Raw genomic sequence first — 22,806 nt, 5'->3', positions numbered from 1 at the left:
TATATATATATATATATATATATATATATTATAGCCATTTGCATTTCAATTTTGGCCTGAAATGCAGGTTTCTCAGTTATTTAGAACAGCAGCACTCTTGCTTAAGCTAAATTGTAAATGTATTATTCTAAACCCCCTTTTTTCATCTGATTGAGGTGCATCCAGAAAAAGTTGATTGTTTTTTGAGAAAATAATGTGGAATAATTGGTGCAGATTCACTGTGGCTGCAACTGATTTTGTTTACAGGATTCTAGCATAACGACTCATTAGCTCGTCTTCTGATTGGAGAGGTTCTAGGCCGAGTGTGAGCTCTGACCATTCAGCTAATTACTGACTGCTCGCCTGAGTGCTCTGTTTACTGACAGAAACGGACAGTTCACTCCCGCTGATGACCCGGCTGTGCAATCAGCCCACGCTCTCCTTTAATTACGAATTAATTTCAGCATTGCTGTTTGTATTACCGGCCACAGTTTGCACAATTCTTGGCCTCAAACAGTCAAGTAACCCAGGGAATGAGTTTCACCCCTTTATGTGATGGTGTGATTGAAGAGTCTAATGTCTTGTGTGCCATTTTTTTTGTCTGAATTTCCAATGACTGGGCTGCCAAGACAATACTGCGGCCTTGTAATACAATTTGATCAGATTATAACTTCATAATTGATGTCTGGGCTCTTATTTGTGCTCTCTAATGTGTTTAAAGTGTTTCATCTGTGTTGTGTTAGCTACTCGCAGTTTTAGAAAATGCCTTAAATGATCTGTAGGCCAGCTGTGATTTGACTCGAAATGCGATATATAATATTAAGATTAAATGAGGAAAATTTGGTTGCTCAAACATTGTTCTTTTATGAATTGGGTTCACATGTAAGTAACTTCATCTCAGTTGTTTCTCCTAAATGTCTTTAGGAATTAAAAAGTGAGCGAGTCTGAGAAGTACTACCATTCAAAACAGTAAAAAAAAAATATATATATATATATATATGTATTTATTTAAATTATTAGTAATTCATGGATATTGGTGATATTTATTTATGAAACTATTAGTAATTCATAAATAATAGTGATATTTATGATATTAGTATTTATTTGTTTGTTTATTTAAGGGATGCACAATATGCCATTTTATATATTTTTACATGTACACTACCATTCAAAATGTGGGGGTCAGTAAGACATTTTATTCGTTCATTTGTTCATTCATTCATTCATTTATGAAATTATTAGTAATTCATACATATTAGTTATGATATTAGTATTTATTTGTTTGTTTGTTTAAGGGATGCACAATATGCCATTGTATATATATTTATATGTACACTACCATTCAGAACTTTGGGGTCAGAAAAAAAATGCACATTTAATATGTATTTATTTATTTATTAGTCATTCTTAAATATTAGTGATGTTTATAGCGATATTTATTATATTAGTAGTTATACAGCTAGGATTAATTAAATTGATAAAAAGTGACAGTAAAGACTTTTGTATTGTTAAAAAGGTTCAATTTCTAATAAATGTTGTTATTTTCAACGTTTTAATCATTAAAGAAATTCAGGGGGCGGGGGGATATCTATCACAATTTCCACAAAAATACTAAGCAGCACAACAGTTTTCAGTATTGATAATATGTTTCTTGAGCATCAAGTAATGATGCTGAAAATTCATATTGAACACATTTAATATGTATTTATTTATTTATTAGTCATTCTTAAATATTAGTGATGTTTATAGCGATATTTATTATATTAGTAGTTATACAGCTAGGATTAATTAAATTGATAAAAAGTGACAGTAAAGACTTTTGTATTGTTAAAAAGGTTCAATTTCTAATAAATGTTGTTATTTTCAACGTTTTAATCATTAAAGAAATTCAGGGGGCGGGGGGATATCTATCACAATTTCCACAAAAATACCAAGCAGCACAACAGTTTTCAGTATTGATAATATGTTTCTTGAGCATCAAGTAATGATGCTGAAAATTCATATTGAGTTCAGTATATCCATTGGAATTAAACTGGAATTGACTGGATCATGAAAAGTAGATGTTTCATACCAGAATGAATCCAGACCTGAATGCAAGTTTTCTATAACAGTGCCTAAAAACCCATTCGGCTACTAGTTAACATAATCCAATCATTTCTGCACTGATAATTCATGCACAATTATGTTTATTAAGCAAGTAAATAGGTTGAGTGGCTCAAGGTGTAAGTTTCTGTTTGCTTCAGTTTGTGCTCGAGTCATTAAACTGAGTTTGAGGGGATCACAATCTGACACTTATTGGATTGTGACAATAAAACACTCAGGAGAACCAGGGCTTTCAGCGCTTTGAGTGTTCTGTCAATGTTTTGCCTTATCACAAAACCAATGAGCCTTGAGACACCATGCATTGAGCAGACTACGTGTTGTGTGCAGAGCTCAGACAGCAGGTCTCCCATGGGTTCACATTACGCCTTCCTGAAACATTAACCGCTCTTGTCATTTCTCGCCATGCTTTGGGAATGACAGTATTGTTATTTAGGGCTTTCTTAATTATTATCCGGTACATCTAGAGGGCGTGCAGTGCAGTCAGACATCATCCACAACATGTGCCAGTTTGTTTTCACGTCTGATCACTCGTTCAGTTCCCAAAGAGAGGTGACTGTAAGAGCAAAGACTCAAAGAAGTCTTGAAAGTGCAGATGGCATTTAGGTGGGTGAATCTTATGAAAGCGTTAAAGAACACACTCGGGTCACATTTCACCCTCAAATCAACAGAAGTATAGATCATTTTATTTGTGCATGAAGAAAATCAAGCCTAGTTTGTAGGATAATTAAGAATTTTGGAATCTTGACTTTGTTTTCATTACAATTTTCTGCCCAAGTATCATGACTGTAATGCAAAATGAATGAATGAATAAATAAATATTCATTGTAATGAGAAAAAAGTACAATAATATATTGTTAAATGTATAAAGCATGCATATATCAGGGTAATATTTGACCTTACATTTATGATCATTTAACCCTCTTGTTCTGTTGAGTTTGCCTTTATTGTCTTTATGTATGGAGTCACAATAAACATTACTTATCAAAATAACAACTGTAATCTGTAACTTGACCTGTTATTGTATATTTTAATTCCTTAAATATGTACCTTTGATATATATAAAATTTGGGGTCAGTTTAACCCCAGGTAAAACACATAATAATAATAATAATAATAATAATAATAATAATAATAATAATAATAATAATAATAATAATAATAATAATAATAATAATAATAATAATAATAATAATAATAATAATAATAATAATAATAATAATAATAATAATAATAATAATAATAATAATAATAATAATAATAATAATAATAATAATAATAATAATAATAATAATAATATTAATAATAATAATAATAATAATAATAATAATAATAATAATAATAATAATAATAATAATAATAATAATAATAATAATAATAATAATAATAATAATAATAATAATAATAATAATAATAATAATAATAATAATAATAATAATAATAATAATAATAATAATAATAATAATAATAATAATAATAATAATAATAATAATAATAATATATTATTATTATTGGTAGTAGTAGTATTTTGGGGTTTGTTTCAGTTTGTTTGTTTAATAATAATAATAATAATAATAATACTAATAATAATTACTATTATTATTATTATTGGTAGTAGTAGTATTTTGGGGTTTGTTTCAGTTTGTTTGTTTAATAATAATAATAATAATAATAATACTAATAATAATTACTATTATTATTATTATTGGTAGTAGTAGTATTTTGGGGTTTGTTTCAGTTTGTTTGTTTAATAATAATAATAAGTAGTGTTATTATTATTTATAATAAACAAACAAACAATAAATTGAAGCACGTGTTATTGCATTACAATAATGAGAATATTCTAAAATCACTACTGACAATAATGAGAAACATAGATAGCATCCAAATACATTAAGGTAATGCGAATTCATGTATAAATGTGCGTATAAAAGTTTTAGTTAAATTTGCTAAGGTTCAGTCTGCAGGAATCATTATGCTGGATTATTTATTTGAGAAATGTCTTGTATTTGTCATAAGCTTTCAGATGTTTGAGATGGTAGCCATCGGCTAGAGAGCCGTGAGTAATCCTCTTTCTATCAATTAAGCAGGTTTTTTGGCTTGCATCTCCTCTCTCTCTCTCTTTCTGTCGACATTACAGTAGGGTAAGATCTCATGTCAACACTGAATGATCTGAGATTTCACTTCTCAGACGATGAACCATAATTCAACATACAGTACAGCATTCTCCTTTTCTATATAAAAAACACTTTAATGGTGATGTGTATAGGATAAATTCCTTATCCTGTTCCAGTTTAATGTGCAGAAACAATTATAAGTAAGACATTTGTAGGTTGACTTCCTGAAGAGTATGTATTTACCTAACAACCACAAGGAGCACCCTAGCAACCACCCTAGCATCACTGCACAGGCAAAAACCACTAACATTTTCCTAAAAAAAATGTAATGAATTTACTTACTTTTGCAAATCAGGTACATAAAAGGTTCCTAGCCTAAGGGTTTGTTGGAAGATTGCGTGCTTAATGAGCCCGTGTTATTGAATATATTGTAATATATTGATTCATATCAGCAGTCACACACCAACATTTCTTTGTCTCTCATTTCAGCTACATTCTAATTCAGACAAAGGCGATGGTTCGGTCAGGTACATCCTTAGCGGTGAAGGAGCAGGAAGTATCTTCATCATCAACGAGGTAACGGGAGACATCCACGCCACCAAAAGTCTGGACCGGGAAAAGAAATCACATTATGTTCTTCACGCGCAGGCCATCAACCTCAACACCAACAAACCCCTGGAGCCAGAGTCAGAGTTCATTATAAAAGTTCAGGATATTAACGACAATGCCCCCAAATTCCCCAATGGACCCTTCGTCACAACTGTGCCTGAGATGGCGGAAGTTGGTGAGATTTCCTTGTTTTCTTAATATCTTTTTTGTCCAAATCTAACTTTTTTTTTTTTGTAAAATGCTATTTTCTTTCAAATGTATTATGTAAGTCTGTGGTCTTTTTATAAACATTCTTTGTCATCTTTTGATGAAATTGATAATATATTACTCTTAACGTGTATTTATGCAATTCCTTTCATTTTTAAAGATAAAAGGTAAAAAAATATTTAAAACAGGATAAAAGTCCTATGACGCCTTTTAATAGAAAGCATCTTAAATTGCAAGTGGATTTTGTCTTACTGCTCTGGCAAATTAATTTTTCTTTTTTCTTAAGTATGACCAAGTTAAAGTCAAGTTGAAAAAAAATCCACCAGTTCAGTAAGACAAAATACAACTATATTCAAGAAACTCTTCATGATAACAAGTCAGGGTATCTTAGTCTTTCTTCTAAAGTAAGTTCATCAAAATAATTTTTTGGATATGTTTACTGGAAATTAGGTATAAATAAATAAAACATTTAAATAAAATAAATAACATTTAAAGGGGTCATATGATGCGATTTCAATTTTTCCTTTCTCTTTGGAGTGTTAAAAGCTCTTGGTGAATAAAAAAGATCTGTAAAGTTGCAAAGACTAAAGTCTCAAATCCAAAGAGATATTCTTTATAAAAGTTTAGAGTCAACCACGCCTACCTAAAATGGCTCGTTCTAACACGCCCCCACATGTCTACATCACTATGTGGGAAGATTTGCATAACGCTGCCCAAATGTTCATGCAAAGAAAGAAGGCGTAACTTTTATTCTCGCTGTAGTATTGTTGCTGCCGCCATGTCGTGAAGGCGCTGTGTGTTTCATTGTGAAAGCGAAACTACTTTGTTTGGCCTTCCATAAGAGGACGATATCGCTTCGTCATGCCTAGAGCTGATCCGTGCTGGTCGCTGAGGAAATACATCAACTTCGCACTGTGGATCGCCAGATCGGCTTTCTGGGGTCGTCACATGTGGTTGCCGCAAGCCCGCCGGACGCTCCTTTGTCGAATCTGCCGGCTGCGCCATTCTCTAGCCCGCCGGTTGCCACTCACTCTAGCCCGCCGTGTGTGACGTTGTGTGTTTCGTTGTGAAAACAAAACTACTGACTCACAGACTGTAAGTACGTTTTCATGTTTAAAGGATTTGCCACTAACGATTCAAACTCGAGTTTTGAGCAGAGTAGAGTAGCGCTTGTTGTTTGTCATTTCTCCGATCATAAATGCAGACATGGTTTTATGTATATGCGACGCGATGCAACGCAATGCTTAAAAGACAGTATAAGTCATTATAATCCATAATTATGTCTCCACTGGATGCAACAAATGCCTCGTTTATAATGGGTTTTAACGTTTTTGTCTCATCGCTCCGGCCAGGACACGGCATCACAATATGGTAAGGGGCGTAACAATTCTGTCACACGCTTGAGGTATTCGGCCAATCACAACGCACTGGATAGCTGGCCAATCACAGCACACCTCACTTTTCAGACCGATGAGCTTTGTAAAAATCGACGCGTTTCAGAAAGGCGGGGCATAGAGGAGAAACAATAATGTACAGTATGTGGAAAATAATGTGTTTTTTAACCTTAAACCGCATAAACACATTTCATTACACCAAATACACTAAATAATGTTCTTTTTAGCAACATCATATGACCCCTTTAAATCTCATTAATGCATTTTCTGTGTGGTTTTGCAGTGTTGCTCTTATGTAGATTTACTATTTAACTGTATGTAATGTATGTCAGCATGAAAACCAAACTGACCCTATTTACTTTAATATTGCATGTTCATGGACTAAAATTACTGATGTTAATGGACTAAGACTAAACTGTTGCATTAGGCCAAATTATGGAAGTTAAATTGTTTGTGAGAATCATTTCATTTTGACTTTCACCTGTAACTCGTCCAGCACCATTTGTACTACAGATCTAAATGAAAGCTGCCGCACAATACCACAGGGTCTCCCCCTCAGAACACCTTAGCGACCATGTAGCTCTGAGCAAATGTTGCTCTGTGTGTCGAAACCCATGAGATTCTTTCGCTCTTTTCTCTGAGCAGAAGTGAATTGTTTACTGCTCAACTTAAATGTCTCAGGTTCAGGTGATTCGGTCCATTTTTGTCTGTGTGCAAAGGTGAAAATTGAAATGGCTTTTAAAAACATATCTGTCAAAAAAAAAATATTCTAACCAGAGGCTTGTACTGATGCAAACTCATAAGCTGTCACTCTCTAAGATCCATCACTTCTAATTCAGATCTCCTAGATTCACTCCAACTGGCTTTTTTCTATCCAGCCCATGGCTTTTATGCTGTTGTTTTGTGTTTTGCGGCTAGAGTTCCCTCAGGAGCCCGACAGCTCTTAGAGAGCACGATGTGCTCATGCTTTCTCCAGAACGCTCCACTTCCACTAGGAGAAACAGTGAAAATATATACAGAGAGAAAGAGAGAGAGAGAGATTCCCTTACAGCAGGGTTTCCCCAGGGTTTGTAAACCCCTAGGGGTTTGTGATGGAACTGCAAGGTGTTTATGAGATTGTGATCGAAATACTAATGTGGAATGAGTTCATACATTAACTTATAGCTCAATTCAATTTGTTAAACGCTGCAAAATTCTACACATTTAACTTTTAAATTAATTTAGCATTTAACGCTTGATTGCATCGTGTTGGCTCTGTGTAAAAATCCAGTTTTCTTCACTTGTCCTACAAAATTATTATTTACCTATTAAATATATGATTTACTTTTATTAAACTCAAATTTTGGAAAGCATATGATTTTTTTAAATATTTTTTTATAAAAAATAAAACTGCAAAAATATATATTTAATTATATTTATATAGTTTAAATATATTCATATTAAAGGTGCAATAGGTGATTGTCTTCAGAAAATGTTTTTGTTATGCTGGTTGAAAGTCTCTTCACATCCCGATAGCAATCATTAAGTTAAGTGGTCTAAATGTATTTGTCTGTATTTATATATTCCGTGGAACGCGTAGGATCAAGAAATGTTCGTCCAATCAAAACGCTCGGTCCGGGAGTTTTAATATCCTTTCCTACCTGCCTGTCAACGTATGTATTATCATAGCTCTGCGCACCCGGCTCGCGTAGACAGGATACATCATCAGCGTGTTCACGCACGCTGTGCAGACAGAGCGAGAATGGCAGACAAAAATCAACAACCCGATCTTCCTTCCTGGTATTGTAGTACTTTTAAAGTTTTCTCACTGGTGAATGACACATGATGTAGCCCGGCGGTTAATCCAGTCCTCGAGCCAGCTCGTTAGAAGTGAGCTACGTGCATTAACTGTGTTCCGATCGATATGATCCCTACACAGTGTTCATTGCTCCCTACTCCCTGAGCAGGGAAATCCGTAGAAGTTTACCTCACTTCGGAACATGGGCTGGAATTGGGAGCCGCTGATGTAGCCTATTGTACTGTTGTTTCTGGTATTGTGGTCTGTGAGCGTAAATGCGTTAAGGGGGCGTGGCTTTGGATGGCAATTGCAGGGAGGGTGGGACGTTCGCTTTCAGTGCTATCAGGCTAAAGTTAGCATTTTCCAAGATATCCTACTGCACCTTTAATTATATGTATATATTTAATTTAAATGTATTTTTTATTTATTATATTTTTTCTATTTATCTATTTTTATAACTTATGCATACCTATATATGTATATGTATATATATATATATATATATATATATATATATATATATATATTCTTTTTTCATTCATTTAATTTTTCCCATTGTTGCACAGTGTTGGCACCATTAAATGCAAAAAAATGTGGGAATGCTGTTTTATTTTTATTTAAGCTATTACATACATTCCTGTTATTTATTAATATAACAATTAATATTTAATTAGTCCAGATTTGTGTCAAGTTTAGTGTAGTGAATGCATTAAGTGTTACGTTTAGCTTATTCATCAGAACAGTGTGATGAATATAATGCAACGCACTTATTAATTCCAAAGTTGAAATTATGATGTGCTGTATTGTGTGATTTTGGAAATGGATGCATTAAAGGCACAATATGTAATTGTTTGCCACTAGAGGGCGCGTATTCAAAACAAACAAAGAAACAAAGGCGTAGTTAGATGACTCCGTGACGGAATGTGGAATCATGGGAGTTGTCGTCTTCAACCCCACAGCCGATGCAATCCGATGGGACTTGGACAGAAATCATGTTCATGGATGAGCTAATGTATTAAAAATGTATTAACGTCGTAGTATGAAGCAGAGTGAGGCGGAAAGCCGTAGAAGCGAAATGAGGCCGCTGAACGAGCGCGACACACGGCTCGAAAGCAGCGGAGCTTTTATTATGCCACAGTCGACCGCTTCCGTAAGTAAGCAGCGCTGTTTTATCATACTAGATACATACAATTAATATTTAATTAGTCCAGATTTGTGTCAAGTTTAGTGTAGTGAATGCATTAAGTGTTACGTTTAGCTTATTCATCAGAACAGTGTGATGAATATAATGCAACGCACTTATTAATTCCAAAGTTGAAATTATGATGTGCTGTATTGTGTGATTTTGGAAATGGATGCATTAAAGGCACAATATGTAATTGTTTGCCACTAGAGGGCGCGTATTCAAAACAAACAAAGAAACAAAGGCGTAGTTAGATGACTCCGTGACGGAATGTGGAATCATGGGAGTTGTCGTCTTCAACCCCACAGCCGATGCAATCCGATGGGACTTGGACAGAAATCATGTTCATGGATGAGCTAATGTATTAAAAATGTATTAACGTCGTAGTATGAAGCAGAGTGAGGCGGAAAGCCGTAGAAGCGAAATGAGGCCGCTGAACGAGCGCGACACACGGCTCGAAAGCAGCGGAGCTTTTATTATGCCACAGTCGACCGCTTCCGTAAGTAAGCAGCGCTGTTTTATCATACTAGATACATTTTGAACGTTCTGTTATAATGCTACTCTGTGCGGTCGTCACCTGTCTAATAAAATGCATAGCATATTAAAGCATCTTTGGTGTTTCCATGTTTTCTACAAAACAAAACCGACAGGCGAAACAATGACACTTTCGACACGGTTCTATGGAACGATATTCCGGACAATTTTCAAATAGAATAGCAAATTGTATAGCAGACGTGGTAATTAATATTGCTATTTAAATATGACAGGCTCGTAACTCCTAAGACATGGGAAATACAGCTGCAAATGGACTTTGCCTCTTCATTTGAAATTTGGCCGTCACTGTGCGTTCGCGAAAGCGAAAATGCAAACGCTAATGCAGGATTTGCAATTGCATTTGGATTATGTCACAATTTATGCGTCCACATATTGAAAACGCAATTGAAAATACAATTTGCTATTCTATTTGAAAATTGTCCGGAATATCGTTCCATACGGTTCATGTCACTAGATAAAATTACTTATTTCTCTGGATTGAAACATTCTTCGAAACATTTGGGATAATGTAAGTACACAAGTCAGCAAAATATATAGAACTGTTTTAGTGTTTTTTGGATATTTTAATAAAAAAATCTTACATATTGTGCCTTTAAGTAATTTCATATTTATTTTCATATACTGACCAAGGAGGAGGATGATTATAATTATTATTATTATTATTATTATTATTATTATTATTATTTTAGCACTAATGCAACATAGTTCAAATCTGAGGATGCACGTTACTTTTATAAATTTGTTTTTCCATGTATTTTATCCTCCTACAAAAGTAGTTTTATGGCACAAGGCGTCTTGTGTTCAGATCAAAAGAGGTTATGAACCACTGCTTTAGAGGAATGTTTCTCCTGTAAACTCACTTCCAGTCCACACACAGTATGTCACTGTTGATTTCCAGAAAATGCCTATTATATTATTGATATATCAGAAGATAAAGATTTTGTGTCATATGTACAGCATGTCACTGCAGCACATGTTCTCACTCACAGCCACTCCAGATACAGTTTTTGGATCTCTCTGGGAGTCTTGAAGGCTATATTCCTGGCTTGCCTGTACAAATGAAATATTTCTCTTTATTTTGGCAGCGTGAAACACTTCTCGGTGGAGATTATGGCCTGTGGGTTTAGAAAGCTTTGTTTATTGTTTATTTAGGTCCCAATTGGCTGTTGCTGTAGCAACTGAAGCCCATACAATGATCTGTGGTATCGTAAGATTTGAGTATTAGCTGCAATCAGTGTTGAAGGAGTCTATTACTGCCTGGCTGTTGTCCATTACTGTTGGCGATTCATGTGCAGAGTGGGTTCAAAATCCCAATTACAGATGTCTTGGAGAACATGCTGCTGGACTTTCCACTTCACCATCACAGTTTTCTCTCGAGGTGATGCTCTGCCTTTATAGGATGTCGGTGGCATCTGATAGATTTGTTTCTCTTGTAAATACAACATTTGAAAACCAGATGAATCCGGTCTACTTGATTTGAGTTAAGATGGTGACTGTAAATTCAAAGTACGGCTCCATATGACTCCCATTTGCCAGACTGACATTGTCTCATTATTTTTAATTTTGATACATATTTGTGTAATTGTTCTTGTTTTAAGCAGAAATGTAACAAAAGAAATATACTGTATATTTCCATGTTTATGTTTTATAAAGTTTGGGATCATTATGATTTTAAACAGTTCAGTTGTAGTAATTACATAAATTGTAATTTTAATAATATTTTTAACATGATCAAAAATGACGTCAAAAGCACAGCAACGTTGTAAAATAGTATTACAATTGAAAATGTTATTTTATTTGTATCAATTGTATTATCCCAATTTAAAATATTATGATGTCAAACTTTTAAAGTAATTTTTATGTTTAGTTATTATTTTTATTTTTAAGGTATTATATACACATATGTATATGACCAAAAATATTACAAAATATTATTACTTTTTAAAATAAGTGTTTAAAATCATAATCCAAAATCACGATTAAAATTCTAACCACTTTTAAAAGTATTTTACATTTCAATTGTATATATCTATATAAATTTAGTTTAGAATCTGTGTGATTGTATTTATTTTTTTAATAACGTCAAAATCGGTAATACTGTAAAATATTATTGCAATTTGAAATGTGTTTAAAATCATAATAATCCAATACCACTTTTAAAATTATTTTACGTTGCATACCATTAGAAATATTAATATTATAAAACATTATTGCAATTTAAAATAACTATTTTAAATATTAAAATATTTAACAATTAAACATAATTATCCCATTATTATTATTGTTATTATTATTATTATATTACAATTTTCAATTGTAATGATATTTTACAATGCCACTGTGTTTTTGACAGTTGTATTGATAATGTTCAAATATATAAACTATACTATCTTGTTTTAGGTATTTTTAGACATTTTTACTGGAAAACTAGTCAAAAATGCTCATTAAGAAAATGATTTTTGTTTTGCGGTGCACACAGATTCAAGGGCACATGTACCACAGAAGGTGCACTGTACACCGTTAATTAACTCATCTCCAGATATCCACTGTGGGATTTTATCTCAGTATTTTTGTTTTGGTAAATATATTTTGATTGTATCTAAGTAAACAAAACATTCGCACTGGGATTAGCACTCAATATGTTTCCACAGGGATATAAACTATCACTGTAACTTTTTTCATAATCATTCCATTTGGAAATGTAAGACTAACCAGATAAGCCAGAGTTGGTCCAGCAGCACAGCATCACCTCAGCTGGCAGATGGAGCTGGAGAAACACATGCTCAGTCAATTAGTATTGATGGGATACATGGAAAAGAGATGCTTGGTAACAAGTATCGACAGAAAAAGAGGGAAATTAATAATTAGTCTTGTTTCCTCTTATTCTGGGGTTGAGCATTTGTAGGCGTTTATCTGTAAGCATCTGTGAGCCGACTGAGTCCGTCTGGACGCTCACACTTCTGCCCCCACGCAGCACTAGTCCAGCACTGTCAATATTCCCTGTGTGTTCGAGAGCTCAGGATCTAATTGTGTGTTGATGGTTTGTCTCTGCCAGTCTGAATTGATTGACTGGATACGAGCCAGACCTTCAGCTCTGAGAGACTGATAACAAGAGCTGTGAAAGAACCACTACTGCAAACATATACCACCTTCCACATCTATCTATCTATCTATCTATCTATCTATCTATCTATCTATCTATCTATCTATCTATCTATCTATCTATCTATCTGTCTATCTATCTATCTATCTATCTGTCCGTTTGTCTGTCCTGCTATATATCGGTCTATCTATCATATCACTCTGTGTATTCATCATCCATCCATCCATCCATCCATCATCTGTCTGTCTGTCTGTCTGTATCTATCGTTTGATCATTCTATCTATCCTATCATTCTGTCCATCCATCCATCCATCCATCCATCCATCTGTCTGTCTGTCATTCTATCTATCTATCTATCTATCTATCTATCTATCTATCTATCTATCTATCTATCTATCTATCTATCTATCTATCTATCTATCTATCTATCTATCTATCTATCTATCTATCTATCTATCTGTCCGTTTGTCTGTCCTGCTATATATCGGTCTATCTATCATATCACTCTGTGTATTCATCATCCATCCATCCATCCATCCATCCATCTGTCTGTCTGTCTTTCTATCTATCTATCTATCTATCTATCTATCTATCTATCTATCTATCTATCTATCTATCTATCTATCTATCTATCTATCTATCTATCTATCTATCTATCTATCTATCTATCTATCTATCTATCTATCTATCTATCTATCTATCTATCTATCTATCTATCTATCTATCTATCTATCTATCTATCTATCTATCTATCTATCTATCTATCTATCTATCTATCTATCTATCTATCTATCTATCTATCTATCTATCTATCTATCTATCTATCTATCTATCTATCTATCTATCTATCTATCTATCTATCTATCTATCTATCTATCTATCTATCTATCTATCTATCTATCTATCTATCTATCTATCTATCTATCTATCTATCTATCTATCTATCTATCTATCTATCTATCTATCTATCTATCATTCTGTCCATCCATCCATCCATCCATCCATCCGTCCATCCATCCGTCCGTCCGTCCGTTTGTCTGTCTGTCTGTCTGTCTGTCTGTCTGTCGTTCTATCTATCTATCTATCTATCATTCTGTCCATCCATCCATCCATCCATCCGTTTGTCTGTCTGTCTGTCTGTCTGTCGTTCTATCTATCATTCTATCTATCCTATCGTTATCTATCTATTGTCTCTCTGTCTGTATTTCTGTATGTCTTCTCTCTCCTATCTTTCTGTCTATCTATCTATCTATCTATCTATCTATCTATCTATCTATCTATCTATCTATCTATCTATCTATCTATCTATCTATCTATCTATCTATCTATCTATCTATCTATCTATCTATCGTTGTGGTGTGGTATCTATAATTGTGGTGTGTAGGCAAATTTAAAAAGGTTAAAAAGGTCCAGGTCAAATATCTAAAAATAACTTGAAACTGCGTGAAATATTAATACTTCTTTTCAGAAATTATATATTGAATATCACTGTATGTTAGTGAATAATTTCACCAATTCAGTAAGGCAAAATACACTTATATTGATGAAAAATATAAATAAGTAAGAGATCTATGAAAGTCAGTCAAATTATCTTAGGATCTGCAAATGTGTCTTTTGAGTCAAGTAGAAACAAGTATAAAAATTTGCACCAAAGCCAACCTGGAAATTCATGCTGGTGGTAAGCTGGTCTTTTTCAGCAGGGGTACCTAATAAAGTGGCTGCTGAGTGTGTACAGCCATGCTAAACAGCAGAAGATCAGTATTGACTTCTAAATATTACCCAGCTTCCCACTTAGCATTCACTGCTTGCGTTGCAGTTTTACTGTAATTTTTTTTTTTTTTATGGGTACGATTTTGATTAGGAGTTTGTAAAACTCAATATCTTTATTAGTGGTGCAGAAACATTACTCCCACCACACACACAGTTCATCTGCTGGTCCTGGGAGACACTCGTCAGACAATTCTAGACAAGCTGTTTCAGCAACTTTCCAGCTGCTGCTAGAGTCTGATAGATTTTTTTTCACTGAAGCTAAGAGCTGGATAGGGTACAGAGAGGGGTGAGATAACTCATTTTAACCCACTGAAGCTTCAGGATTAGAACCAAAATTATACTTATCTGAAGCTGTAACAGTAATTGCGGCTATCTGGTCTTTATGCTGTTGAACTATGCAGAAAGCATTGAATGTTGTCTCTCTCATGTGTATTTTGCTGAGTGATGACCATAATTGAAAAGCTTTTGAAAGTCTTTGTTGGAGAACACGGCTTTTCGACTTTGCTCTGGCTGGGTCTCACCACAAGAGAACACTGCAGAAAATCATTTTATTAATCTTTTTTTGTCTTGATTTCCAGTAGAAATACTTTTGTTCAGACAGTATATGCTGTAATAATATTGTGTTTTTCCCCACCACATTGGCAAATATTAATTAATTTATTTTTATCTTAAACCTCAATAAATTGTTATATTTATGTGAAATACAATAAAGAAAATCGTCAAGAAGATAAAAAAGAACAATGCATTAACTTTATAAACACTGAATATTTTATTTATTTATTTATTTATTTATTATATTTTGTTTATTCTTATTCTTATGTTTTTTTGAATAAAAATACTTGAAAAGACAGAAATAATAATTTTCATTCTATCTTCTTCAGTAAAGAGAGACAAGTTACCACTGCAATGAGACTGAGAAAAATAAAGAAGGAAATTCAAGATTTTGCCTCCATAATCCTATTTTACACCTCAGCCCTCAAAACTGCATTAAATGTTTTGTGGTGTTTGCAGTAAGTCAGCATCAGATAATACAGATGGATGAATTGAACCCGGTGAGCTGTGATGAAAGTGAGAAAGAACAAGTGCAGATGAGAAATGCAACCCGAGCCAGTGCGAGGAATGAGAGATCTACTGTCAGCTGGAAAAAAATGAATGCAAGAAAGACAGACTGCAAGCAGATGGCTGAAATGAACAAAGACAGAGCAGGGAATGGGAGGGCTTAAAAGACACATAGAGAGATTACGAAGCACACAACTGCATTTCCAGCCTTTCTTTAATCTTTGTTGATTTAGTCTGAGCAGAAACAGTGGAGAAACTCTCCTGGTTTGATGAGAGACTTGTTTTACTTCTCCATGAAGACGATGTAATGGTGTTTGATGAATCGTTCTGGACAGTCCACTTGTGTTGTATTTAATTTGACATTTTTCCCCACACACGCAAACACATTAAAGGATTAGTTCACATAAAAATGAACAATTGCTGAAAATGTACTCACCCTCAGGCCATCCTAGATGTAAATGATTTTGTTTCTTCACTCGAACAGATATGATAAAAAAATTTTTTTTTTGAGATCTACAAACCGGTTTCCCTTCTACCTTCCATTGCAAAAACACTTGAACGAGTTGTTCAACCAAGTTTCTGCCTTTCTCACACAGAACAACCTCCTCAACAGCACCCAATCTGGCTTCAGAAGTGTATTTTCGACCGTGACTGCCTTGCTCTCAGTTGCTGAAGCCCTAAGACTGGCAAGAGCGGCTTCCAAATCTTCTATACTTATCTTGCTGGGTCTGTCCGCTGCTTTTGATATGGTGAACTACCAGATCCTCCTGTCAACCCTATTGGAAAATGGCATCTTAGGAACCACACTCCAGTGTTTTGAGTCTTACCTCTCAGTTCCTTCAAGGTATCTTGGAGAGGTGAGGTGTCCAAGCAACATCTAGCTACTGGGGTGCCTTAGGGCTCAGTTCTTGGACCACTTCTCTTCTCTGTCTACATGGCATCACTAGGTTCTCTCATTCAGAAACATGGCTTTTCATATCACTGCTATGATGATGACACTCAACTCTACCTCTCATTCCATCCTGATGATCCAACGATAGCTGCTTACATCTCAGCATGTCTAACAGACATTTCTTGTTGGATGATGGACCATCACCTTCAACTCAACCTGGCTAAGACAGAACTGCTTGTGGTTCCATCAAACCCATAGTTTCATCACAATTTCACCAACCAGTTAGGCTCATCAACAATAACTCCTTCAAAAACAGCCAGAAACTTTGGAGTTGTGATTGATGATAAGCTGAATTTCTCAGACCACATGCCTAAAACTGCCCGGTCCTGCAAATTTGCTTTATACAACATTTCAGAATACGCAACACAACTCCTTTTTCATGCTCTTCTTCTATCCAGGCTGGACTATTGCAGTGCTCTCTTGGCAGGTCTTCCAGCCACTTCTATCAAACCTTTACAATTAATCCAAAATGCCGCTGCAAGTTTAATCTTTAATGAGCTGAAAAGAATGCATGTCACACCTCTGTTCATCAATTTGCACTGGCTACCAGAAGTTGCTCGCATAAAATTCAAGGCATTAATGTTTGCCTACAAAACCACCACTGGCTTTGCACCCCTTTACCTAAATACACTATTTCAGAGTTATGTGCACACTAGAAGCTTGCGTTCTGCAAGTGAACGGTGTATTATTGTGCCATCCCAAAGAGGCACAAAATCACTTTCACTGACTTTTTCATTAACTGTTCCCTCCTGGTGGAATGACCTGCCCAACTCATCCGAGCAGCTGAGTCCTTAGCCATCTTCAAGAAACGGCTTAAAACACACCTGTTCCATCTTTATTTGACCCTCTAACTCTAGCACTTTCTATTTTATTTTTAATTCAACTTTATCTATTTGTCTTCTTTTTTATTAAAAAAACTAACTCTATCATTCTATTTTTCTATTCTATCTACTTGTTTTTCTTGTTGTGTTTGTGTTTATATATACTGTATGCATATATATATATATATATATATATATATATATATACAAGGGTGTGTGTGTATATATATAGATATAAATAAATAAAAAATATTTTGCTACGTGTACTGCGTTAGGCTAACCGAGACTTGTCATTTGCACTTAAATATTGTTGCTCTTTTGTTAGTTCTGATTTCTTCTATTGTCCTCATTTGTAAGTCGCTTTGTATAAAAGCGTCTGCTAAATGATTAATGTAAATAAAAATGAAAAAATGTAGCGTTACCTCACTTGCTCACCAGTGGATCCTCTGAGTCCAAACATCTGATAAAAACATCACAGTGATATGTTCTGATGAATATGTTCTGATGAAGAAACTCATCTAAATCTTGGATGAACTGAGTAGATTTTCATCAAATTAAAAAATGTGTGAGATATTCCTTTAGGTACGTTCAAACCACCCTTCAAACTCACAGCATCGATGTTTTTATTCTTTCTCTTTCTGCAGGTACATCAGTTTTTCAAGTGACAGCGACTGACGCAGATGACCCTACATATGGAAACAGCGCACGGGTGGTGTACAGCGTTCTGCACGGACAGCCATACTTCTCCGTCGACCCCAAAACTGGTAAATTCATGACGACTTTTCATCTTGTGTCTGTGAAGGTGAATCAATAGTGCTTTTATTGCTTGCAGATTTAAAACTGCTGCTGCATTTCGTCAAGTAGGTGTGCAATTAAAAACTACACTGCCCAGCTTTTCATATGACTTGTTCATATTAGACTGTGAAGTTTGTTTCTCAGCTGTGAGCAATAAAATACACCACCGGCACCCTTCACTGTTCAGAAATAGAGCTTGACATGTGTGCTGTATTGTTTGAATCTCGGCTCTATAATGGAGAGCATCCCTGGAGAATGAGGTGGAGAGTAAAGGCTTTCAGGGATAAAGACAGACGGCTGGAGAGAGAACAAGATTTAGAGTGCTTTAAGATGAATTTGGTGTTCATTAGCGGTGGACATTGTTTAAGGGTTTTTACAAGGAACCATTAAATATTAATGGAGACACAGTTTGTTTTGTGTCAAGAAGCAAAAGTTAAGATAGCGAGAAGAACAAAGGAAAGACAAAGGAAGGGGTAAGGAAAGAAGTATGGAAGGAGTCATATAGGAAGGACAGATAAATACAGACAGAAAGAAAAAAGGGAGAAAGGAAGGGAAAAAAGGAAAAACAAAAATAATGAATGGAACAAAAGAAAATAGGAAGGACAAAGAAAAAGAAGGCAAGATATAAAGAAGGAAAAAAAGAAAGGAGGGAAAATGTAGTGGGAAGGAGGAAAAGAAACAAAGAAGCTAGGATAAATATAGGAAGGAATGACATAAGTCAGGACAGAAAAAAGCAAAGGAGAAAATAAGGATGGAAAGAGAAATATATTAAGGAAGGAATGAGAAAGACAGAAAATAAGGAATAAAATATAAAAAAGGGGAAAATAAGGAAGGAAGAAAAAGAAGGAAAGAAAAATGTACATGGGAAGGAATGAATATGGAAAGACAGGAAGGAAGAAAGGAAAAGTAAGTAAGGACATGAAGAAGAAAGGAAGGGAGATTGGAAAGATATATTGTAGGGAAGGAATAGGGAAGAAAACAAAAAAGGAAGGAAAGTTTGGGAAAAGCAAAAAGGGTTGGGAAGGAAACAAGTGAAGAGGAAGCAGAATGCAATAAAACCGTGTGCTGTAGACAGAGCTGTTTTTGACAGGGTGGAAACAGTGTTGTTTTACACTACCATTAAGACATGTTAACCAAACTATGTTACAGACTTTTCATTAAGACCCTAAAGAATCATATCAACTTGGGCATCCAAAATGGTTATGTGCACACTAGAAGCTTGCGTTCTGCAAGTGAACGGTGTATTATTGTGCCATCCCAAAGAGGCACAAAATCACTTTCACTGACTTTTTCATTAACTGTTCCCTCCTGGTGGAATGACCTGCCCAAATCATCCGAGCAGCTGAGTCCTTAGCCATCTTCAAGAAACGGCTTAAAACACACCTGTTCCATCTTTATTTGACCCTCTAACTCTAGCACTTTCTATTTTATTTTTAATTCAACTTTATCTATTTGTCTTCTTTTTTATTAAAAAAACTAACTCTATCATTCTATTTTTCTATTCTATCTACTTGTTTTTCTTGTTGTGTTTGTGTTTATATATACTGTATGCATATATATATATATATATATATATATATATATATACAAGGGTGTGTGTGTATATATATAGATATAAATAAATAAAAAATATTTTGCTACGTGTACTGCGTTAGGCTAACCGAGACTTGTCATTTGCACTTAAATATTGTTGCTCTTTTGTTAGTTCTGATTTCTTCTATTGTCCTCATTTGTAAGTCGCTTTGTATAAAAGCGTCTGCTAAATGATTAATGTAAATAAAAATGAAAAAATGTAGCGTTACCTCACTTGCTCACCAGTGGATCCTCTGAGTCCAAACATCTGATAAAAACATCACAGTGATATGTTCTGATGAATATGTTCTGATGAAGAAACTCATCTAAATCTTGGATGAACTGAGTAGATTTTCATCAAATTAAAAAATGTGTGAGATATTCCTTTAGGTACGTTCAAACCACCCTTCAAACTCACAGCATCGATGTTTTTATTCTTTCTCTTTCTGCAGGTACATCAGTTTTTCAAGTGACAGCGACTGACGCAGATGACCCTACATATGGAAACAGCGCACGGGTGGTGTACAGCGTTCTGCACGGACAGCCATACTTCTCCGTCGACCCCAAAACTGGTAAATTCATGACGACTTTTCATCTTGTGTCTGTGAAGGTGAATCAATAGTGCTTTTATTGCTTGCAGATTTAAAACTGCTGCTGCATTTCGTCAAGTAGGTGTGCAATTAAAAACTACACTGCCCAGCTTTTCATATGACTTGTTCATATTAGACTGTGAAGTTTGTTTCTCAGCTGTGAGCAATAAAATACACCACCGGCACCCTTCACTGTTCAGAAATAGAGCTTGACATGTGTGCTGTATTGTTTGAATCTCGGCTCTATAATGGAGAGCATCCCTGGAGAATGAGGTGGAGAGTAAAGGCTTTCAGGGATAAAGACAGACGGCTGGAGAGAGAACAAGATTTAGAGTGCTTTAAGATGAATTTGGTGTTCATTAGAGGTGGACATTGTTTAAGGGTTTTTACAAGGAACCATTAAATATTAATGGAGACACAGTTTGTTTTGTGTCAAGAAGCAAAAGTTAAGATAGCGAGAAGAACAAAGGAAAGACAAAGGAAGGGGTAAGGAAAGAAGTATGGAAGGAGTCATATAGGAAGGACAGATAAATACAGACAGAAAGAAAAAAGGGAGAAAGGAAGGGAAAAAAGGAAAAACAAAAATAATGAATGGAACAAAAGAAAATAGGAAGGACAAAGAAAAAGAAGGCAAGATATAAAGAAGGAAAAAAAGAAAGGAGGGAAAATGTAGTGGGAAGGAGGAAAAGAAACAAAGAAGCTAGGATAAATATAGGAAGGAATGACATAAGTCAGGACAGAAAAAAGCAAAGGAGAAAATAAGGATGGAAAGAGAAATATATTAAGGAAGGAATGAGAAAGACAGAAAATAAGGAATAAAATATAAAAAAAGGGGAAAATAAGGAAGGAAGAAAAAGAAGGAAAGAAAAATGTACATGGGAAGGAATGAAAATGGAAAGACAGGAAGGAAGAAAGGAAAAGTAAGTAAGGACATGAAGAAGAAAGGAAGGGAGATTGGAAAGATATATTGTAGGGAAGGAATAGGGAAGAAAACAAAAAAGGAAGGAAAGTTTGGGAAAAGCAAAAAGGGTTGGGAAGGAAACAAGTGAAGAGGAAGCAGAATGCAATAAAACCGTGTGCTGTAGACAGAGCTGTTTTTGACAGGGTGGAAACAGTGTTGTTTTACACTACCATTAAGACATGTTAACCAAACTATGTTACAGACTTTTCATTAAGACCCTAAAGAATCATATCAACTTGGGCATCCAAAATGGGCATCCGATAACCCCTTTAAGTTGGTAAAATGGTTTGCAATCACATTAACCTTGAAGCAAGAAACATTACCACACAGCCTCTGACATTATGCATGTCAAATCTCCCAAGTAGTTTCAACTAACATGCTGTTGATTTTCTTTTATTTGTCATAGAGGTAAAATATGCCGCTGTCCATGGTGCTGAAATGCTCTACTCCTTTATTGTAATTTATGGTACTGTCCATGGTGCTGAAACACCCCACGCTTCACTACTTTACCTGTCTCTCACAGACACAAGCATCTGAAATGCATAGTCATGACCACAATATAATGACTATTTTGAGAAATACTGCTAGAAGAGCAAAGAAGTTGTTGATGATAATCACTAGACACCTCACAGCCTTCACACAGGCTCTCGCAAATCCCATCCATCAGTACTGGCAGACTAGTGCTTTGATAATGCAGTCCATCCAGATTTGTAAACATTTGGCCTTTACTTAAGACTAATGCAGCATTTTGCAGGGGAACTGTGAAGAATTTTGTTTTGCACAGTTGTCAAGAGCATGCAGGCATATCAATGACTTTGGTGAGAGTTTTTGGAGATGAAAAGCTTAATGGAATTGTGGCGAGAGACAGTATCAGGTTTGCCAGACTGAGTTTATTTTAGATGGTGTACAAGGACTTAATGCATTCAGACAGGAGACATGAGAACCGATTGAGGGGATTGTATGAGAAAGAGAAAAAGACAAGAACGAAAGCCTTGCTTTAGTGTAGTGTCTGTTAGTGATACTTCACTTTCAATCTCTCACAAACTATCTTTCAGGACATTTAATACTGTAGTGTACACAAATATCCCATTTGGAGATGTATAAAATGAATATACTGAAATGTGCCAGCACATATCTTGAGTACCTCGAAAGCAACATGGAATAAAAATTTACCATTTTCTCTTTCTCAAGACACATTTATTTTTTTGTCGTATTTTGCATGATTCATCAGTTTACTCTAAAGAAATGTCTTCATAATCTAT

The 22,806-nt window shown here is 34.8% G+C and overlaps 1 protein-coding gene and 1 long non-coding RNA gene across 6 annotated transcripts in view; both read left to right on the top strand.

The window, feature by feature from the left end:
- LOC107582195 (cadherin-18-like) overlaps positions 1 to 22,806 on the top strand; it is a 298,071-nt gene that overhangs the window by 211,646 nt on the left and 63,619 nt on the right. For 4 of the 5 annotated variants that reach the window (XM_016267946.1, XM_016267947.1, XM_016267945.1 and 1 more), the window contains 2 exons: positions 4,686 to 4,980; positions 18,271 to 18,390. In XM_016267946.1, coding sequence (XP_016123432.1) covers positions 4,686 to 4,980; positions 18,271 to 18,390 — 415 coding nt within the window. The remainder of the gene's footprint in view (positions 1 to 4,685; positions 4,981 to 18,270; positions 18,391 to 22,806) is intronic. The other variant, XM_016267948.1, reaches the window with a different exon arrangement.
- Positions 21,575 to 22,806, top strand: part of LOC107582196 (uncharacterized) — an 8,377-nt gene continuing 7,145 nt past the window's right edge. Inside the window, exons 1-2 of the long non-coding RNA XR_001608922.1 lie at positions 21,575 to 21,817; positions 22,312 to 22,317. This is a non-coding gene — a long non-coding RNA (uncharacterized lncRNA). The remainder of the gene's footprint in view (positions 21,818 to 22,311; positions 22,318 to 22,806) is intronic.

Source organism: Sinocyclocheilus grahami, unplaced genomic scaffold (genome assembly GCF_001515645.1).
Source record: "Sinocyclocheilus grahami isolate Dianchi unplaced genomic scaffold, SAMN03320097.WGS_v1.1 scaffold41.1, whole genome shotgun sequence".
Taxonomy (NCBI): domain Eukaryota; kingdom Metazoa; phylum Chordata; class Actinopteri; order Cypriniformes; family Cyprinidae; genus Sinocyclocheilus; species Sinocyclocheilus grahami.
The sequence above is the reverse complement of the archived record's forward strand: the minus strand, read 5'-3'. Positions and strand labels throughout refer to the sequence as shown.